This window comes from Cyprinus carpio, chromosome B7 (genome assembly GCF_018340385.1).
Source record: "Cyprinus carpio isolate SPL01 chromosome B7, ASM1834038v1, whole genome shotgun sequence".
Lineage (NCBI taxonomy): Eukaryota > Metazoa > Chordata > Actinopteri > Cypriniformes > Cyprinidae > Cyprinus > Cyprinus carpio.
Genome location: NC_056603.1, coordinates 8,240,300 through 8,246,920, shown reverse-complemented (window position 1 = coordinate 8,246,920; position 6,621 = coordinate 8,240,300). Strand labels below are relative to the sequence as shown.

Sequence of the window (6,621 nt, the reverse complement as noted above, 5' to 3'; positions counted from 1 at the left end):
CCTAAAACTGATGATGACACTTTCAATGATCTGACGTTTATGGGGACCATAAAAAGAGCTCATAAAATAGTTCTGTTAAGAAGAAGACTTTTTGCAGTGATGCTAAATCCTGAATGTGGAAATCTATACTCAATTCAAACCCTGCTCTAACACACAGCAAACTCGGCAGGGTTAATTCAGCTCTCTCTCTCTCAGAAAAAAGAAAAAGAAAAAAAATCTGTCACTGGGGTAGTACCTTTTCAAAACGTACACCTTTGTACCAAAAGGGTCCATATTGGTAACTTAATGGTAGATAGTAGTACCTAAACTGTGCATATTAGTACCTAAACGGATACCTTTTAAAAAAAGGTTCCGCCCCAATGACAGCTTTGTACCTTTTTTTTCTGAGAGTAGGATCCTTGCCAAGTTTGCTGTGTTTAAATGAGATTGCGGAATTTCATTGTCATAGTGTAATGTAAAATCAAACACATTTGACTACCTGGGAAAAATATGTTTGTTGTCTCTGCAGGAAGGTGGATTTTCAGGAGCAGGATTGAGTCACGGGTGTAATTTGGGTAGGAACATGGTTTAGTGGACAAGACAAATATAATATATGTGTGTAAACAAGAATAAACTGTGGGGATATTTAATTGACTATTGTACACATACAGAGTGTTGTGTACTTGCTTTAAGTAAATTTGTAATGTGTAAACAAAGAAAGGAAGAAAATTATGATTGAGCTCTGAACCCAGACTGTTGTAAATCTTTTTTATGATCTCTTAAACATCAAGAGGTGAGCCGAATCAAAAAATATTATTAAAGAACGAGAAAAACCTGTGCATTGACTGATACTAAAATATCCCTATATGTTTCAATCAAACTTGCACTGCTGAATTTGGCTACTTGGATTTGCTGTAATAGACAAATGCATCAATAGAATATTTAATCTACTCTCTATTTCCTATATCAAAATCAATATGAGAAATGACAACAAATCAGATGTAATCTCACAAAACTAATGTGACTTTCATGGCCTGAAACGCACTCTCAGGAAAAAAAGGTACTGAGGAAGTATGCTAAGGAACAAAAGCGACAACCTTCTTCCTTATTAACCCCTAAATGCAAACATGAGTACCTTAAAGTACATATTAGCATCTAAAGTGTACACATTAGTAACTTTTAAAAGGGTACCGCCACAGTGACAGTTTTGCACATTTTTTTCTGAGCCCTGAATCTGAGCTTGACTTGAATCTTTGTTTTTCTCACGTCTCAATTCACTAATTTTTCTCCCTTTTAGTTTAGTGCTAATTACAATTAGTCTCACCGACAAAACATAGCACTAGCAAAGTCACAGACAGACAAGCAGGAGAAAGAATAGCCTGTGCATCAGACTCTTTTCATCATTTGTTTTACCGGTTAATTAGTAACCTCAATACTGTGTTATAAAATGATGTTACTAATGGCAACCATAAAGCCAGCATTGTAAAGCTGAGATGTCTTAAGATGTGTGTACGTCACTTAGTTGAATAATATGGGAAGTACGAATTGTACCCGACATTAAATTGAATGCCATTATCAGCTATTATCTTAAATAAACATGCTTTACAATGAATTTGTTACTTTCAAGGCCTGATAGTTGTTGACTTAATTCAGTGTTGGAGATACTCCCACATCTGAGAGCGTCTGAGCTAATGATGCACGGAGGACAACGACTTTGTGAGTGACTATTTAACCAGCAGCTTCAGACCGCATTCAAAATTAAAGTAATCCATGTTTTTCTCACCTTGATTCCCAGATATTTTGACTATAGAATTTTAAGACTTGCATGATGCATATCGATTTAAAAACTCCCCTTATTAGCCTCTTTCAGACTTAAAATACCTTGTTATTTTGAATTTATGGACTTGACTCAGTTTCTTGTTAATCTTAATGTGTGGAGGACAAAGAAAACACTGGAAAAAGTGCTTTTTCTCTGCAGATGCTCCAGTATAAAATGAGCATAGATTACAAAAAGTCACACAGAGAAACACACAAGAAAGGGAAGATGAAACACTTGACAGCACATGTTAACCAATGGGTAATAAACACGGTGCTGAGAATGATGACTTGTAAGAAAACGCATTACAAGGCTGATCATGCATGACACTTCCAAATCATGCAAACACACCTTACAAGTTCAGTAAGCACAAAGTTTAATTTATTAACAGAGTTGAGGTTTTAATGTAGTTTATCAAAAGTGTTCCATATTGATCATCTATAGTGTAAGTACATTGATACATTTCATTAAAGAAGAGAAAACCATAAAAAGTGCATACTAATACAATACATCTTTTTCTGTACTGCAAATCTTTGGCAAACTTCTGTAGTTGAATTTCCTTTGAAAACTGAAAAGTTTCAGAGGAAAGATGTACAATTTTTTTTACTTTATTCCAACCCCACATACCAGAAAGAGCTTGAGAATCATAAAGCAAAATAAATGTGGTCAAAAATGATAGCTCATTATGAAAACCATGGCAGAAAAATACAAAATAAAAAGGGACAGGCCTCCTTATGGTTTAATGTGATTATAAGAAATCATTAAGTCTCTTTTCTGGAGAGGAACGGAGTCAAAGTACGCTCGTCAGGAGCTCCATATTAGGACTTTGCACCTTTGGCCACGGCCAAACCAATAAGACCAGCCAATCCGGCCACACCTAAACCGATACCGCCGACGATCGCCATGCCAACTAAGCCATCTGAAAAAGAACATGTACAAAAAATGATTTCTTTGTTGAGATGAATCCACTGTTGCTTATGCTGTTATCACTTTGAGTTTTGTTTACATGCACATAAAATTCAGGCCTATATTTATGTTTATACACATACAGACTGGAATATTTCTATAAACCTGGTTGTTGCAATAGAACCAGGTCTATAATTTAATAAGGACCCCTCCACTTCTCAGCTTTGAAAACGCATGACAACACTGTCATAAAATGGTAATAATCAGGCAATTGCCAAAAGGCAAATGCAGTCATGTGGTGGTAACTCAGCAAAAGAAGAGATCGTGAATGCAAGTTTGCATCAAGGACTGCTAGTAGAAAGCTGTGCTGTTGTAGCTTACAGATGTAGAATGGCAAAGCAATTTAATAATGTTGAAACGCTCATTCCACAAAATCGTGAAGAACGTGATGAAACCAGCTGTAATGCATGTTGCCATCAAATTGGGAGGTTTTGTGGCACATGCACATATATTTCCTTGCATTGGATTTTCTGAATACGTTACATGCAACAAGTTTCTGATTTATTCCTAGGGTGGGAATTGGAATTTCCGGAATCCAAAAATGGTCTTAAACAGAAAAACAGCAATATGATTGTGGCATTTACATGACTGAATACCAATCACTAAACTCTGATTAATATCAGAATACTGATATGCATGTAAATGCACTCATCATCTCAAGCTTTCTCATTCTAAATGGATCTTTAACAATTATTCTTTGTGACAAATGAAAGGCGGTGAATATTTTAATATCATTAAAACTGAAAATCATTCCTGTGATGGCAAAGCTGAATTTTCAGCATCATTATTTCAGTCTTCAGTGCCACGTGATCTTTCAAAAATAATTCTAATATGCTAATTTATAAGAAACATTTCTGATTATTATCAATGCTGAAAACAGTTGTGCTGCTTACTATTTTTGTGGAAACTTATTTAAAAATTGAAATTTATTTTAACAATGTAAAAAATAATTATAATGGTCACTTTTGAATGATTAAATGAGTCCTTGCTAAATAAAAGTATTAATTTTTTTAAAAACAAAATCACATTGACCCCAAACTTTTAAAAAGTAGTGTGTCACAAAATCCTAATTAAAAAGACCATTGAATGTTTTTATTTTCTGGCTCACATACTGTTGTGTCTCACCTTTTCTTAGCGCATTGTTGATGAGTTTCTCCAGTTCCAGGGCCTGTTTATTTTCTGGTTCACTCTTCAGCAGAGTACGAATGTACTTCAGTGCTCTCTCGTACTCCTGAGAGTATGATGGTAAGGTGGAAAAGAGAGAGAGATTAAATGGAAACGAATTAAAAACAGTATTTTTGATCAAACAAATGCAACATTGGTGAGCATAAAAACATGTTACTGACCAAAACATTCGAACGGTAATGTGTTTCAAATATGCATGCCCTTGACTTTAGGGTAAAATATGACTTGGACATGTGCATGTTTTGTGAGATTAACCTATGTACATTCACTTCATCATCTGGTATTCATACTGAACCGTTTACACATTACACATGTTTATATGGTGACGTGACAATAAAGTTATTTAATTGATCTGATTTGATTTTGAAATGATGCCGTAAACTCCAGTGTACCAGGGCTTCCAGGAACAGAGTTGAGAAACACTCTTTTAACTAGATGCCACAGATGGCTTCATGAAATAAAGAATGCTTAATAGCAATGACAAAATCATCACACATCAAAATAAGAAAAATCTAAACCCACCTTAAGTCTATAGTTTGCAACGGCAAGGTAGAAGAGGAAATCCCTCTGATCATCTTTCTTGCTTTTATGAACCAGTTCTGTTAAAGGAAACCATAATCAAGAACAGCTCAAGCTCAAGAAGTCTGTATCTGACCAAAAACTAAAAGACATGGTGAAGAACTGACCCTCTAATAGATGAATGCCTTTTACGATGTCAGCTGTGTGCTTGCTTCTGATCAAACACCAGGCGTATTCAAAAGTCGTCTCTTTGGAAACGGGTCCTTTCACCAGCTCAGCGTTGTACTTCTTCTCAAACCTCTGAAAGACAAAAACTCATGTGAGCGGACTGATGAGAACCAGACTCGACTGCATCAGGCTGATGTCAGGGTCACGTGCTCCCTCTGGCCGACAACCACAGACTAACTTTTACAACAGGAATCAAAGCACATAAACATCTGATTCCATTAAAATAGGAGGTGAGATGATAGGAGGACAATAATAATAATAAGCGAATTTTATCCAAAAAGCAAAGGCGTATAATATTAGCCAGCCATACTCTATAAGTCTATGAGTTACAACGATACGTCATAATCAGTGTTGTTGTTTCGATCAAGTATAAATGCGTCCGCCGAAACTCCCGATTAAAACCCGATACTGGTCATTTCACCGCGTACACCAATACGACATCGATGTCATTTTGGGTTTACAGTCATGGAAGTAAAGGGGAAAATGTGATACCTTTAGATCCTCTGGTGCCACAAGATCTGACACAATCGCCTCCATGTTCGCGGAAAAACCCACAGCTGCGCGTGCACGAGGCTGTCAAAGTAAAAGGCCGGGATTATGACGTGCGCAGCTGTGCGTCTACGCTCCCATGTTTACTAAATATCCTTTACAGCGAATACCGTGATGAGACCATGTTAAAATGGTGGAGCCAAATAACATGGTATTTTGATATAGGCTATTAAGTAACTAAATCATAACCATGCTATATTTTGAATTTTTATACGTTTGATCTCTCTCTCTTTCTCTCTCTCTCTCTCTCTATAAATATATATATATATGAAGACCACATTTTATAAAAAGAAACGTTTACTATGCCTTCATGGTTGAATTTTCAAATACCATCTATACATTTATTAGTGCCGTCAAACGATTAATCGCGATTAATCGCATCCGAAATAAAAGTTACTTTTCATAATATATGTGTGCATACTGTGTATATTTATTATGTATATATAAATACACTCGCATGCATGTATATAGTTAAGAAAAATGTTATGTTGGTATATTAAATATATTTATATATAATATAAATTGTATAAATATAAATGCATACATGTAAATATTTTCAAAATGTATACTGTATGTGTGTGTATTTATATAAACATAATAAATATACACAGTTCACACACATATATTACATAAACAAAAACCTTTCTTTTGGATGTGATTAATCGCGATTAATCGTTTGACAGCACTAATTATTATTGTTGTTATTATTATTTTAAATGCATAGGCCTACATCATTTAAATTTGTATTGTGTGAAGACGATTGATGGTTTTTACACAAATTCCGAACCAAAGTCTGGTGTGTTTTCAATCATAATCAGAGTGTGGAGTTTCAGTAATTGATTCTTTTGATGTTTTCCCGTTTATCTGCTTTGTCACAATTTGTCTACAACCTGTAAGATCTGTAAAATGTATATAAACAACCTGTATAAATTTGTACAATCGATAGAAATAAATGTTATTTGACTTGGAGCAATAATCCCCGGTCCTTCCACCCCCCCTTCCACTAACATACAATGACATGCACCAGTCACTTTGTGCAGCATTGGTCTGCTCACTACCTCATTCACCATGGAACTGACATCATTCTTCTACCTCATCAGTCAGTTTAAATAAAATAACTGCTCTTGAGCCCTTTTGTCACTTTAATCAGGCTGAATAAGCTTTTTTTTGCACTAAAAATCTTTTTATCTGCACTGTTTGTTCACTGGTTTGCACTCTATCTGCCATGTGCCTTGCGCTGCTTTATTTATTGTATATTTGTATCTTATATTTTATATTTGATCTAGATTTTTAGGCTCTACTGTTAGTGTTATCTGTATGCACCGTGGGTCTGAGAGTAATGCAATTTCGATTCTCTGTACGTATGTACTGTACATGTG

The 6,621-nt window shown here is 35.3% G+C and overlaps 1 protein-coding gene across 1 annotated transcript; it reads right to left on the bottom strand.

The window, feature by feature from the left end:
- Positions 1–2,154: 2,154 nt before the first annotated feature.
- On the bottom strand, positions 2,155–5,315 carry LOC109083799 (mitochondrial fission 1 protein-like). The gene is made up of 5 exons (XM_019098540.2): positions 5,186–5,315; positions 4,633–4,765; positions 4,469–4,545; positions 3,887–3,992; positions 2,155–2,714 (listed from the first exon to the last, which is right to left on the bottom strand). Exons 1-5 carry the CDS (start codon positions 5,228–5,230, stop codon positions 2,614–2,616), a joined length of 462 nt encoding a protein of 153 aa, XP_018954085.1. The 5' UTR covers positions 5,231–5,315; the 3' UTR covers positions 2,155–2,613.
- Between the last annotated feature and the right edge of the window lie 1,306 nt (positions 5,316–6,621).

Coding starts and splice junctions, on each gene's coding strand:
- LOC109083799 (XM_019098540.2), bottom strand. CDS start 5,230: ATGGAGGCGATTGTGTCAGATCTTGTGGCACCAGAGGATCTAAAG. Junction 4,546..4,632: donor AGGCATTCATCTATTAGAGG/GTCAGTTCTTCA, acceptor TTCCTTTAACAG/AACTGGTTCATAAAAGCAAG. Junction 2,715..3,886: donor CAACAATGCGCTAAGAAAAG/GTGAGACACAAC, acceptor GTTCTTTTTCAG/ATGGCTTAGTTGGCATGGCG.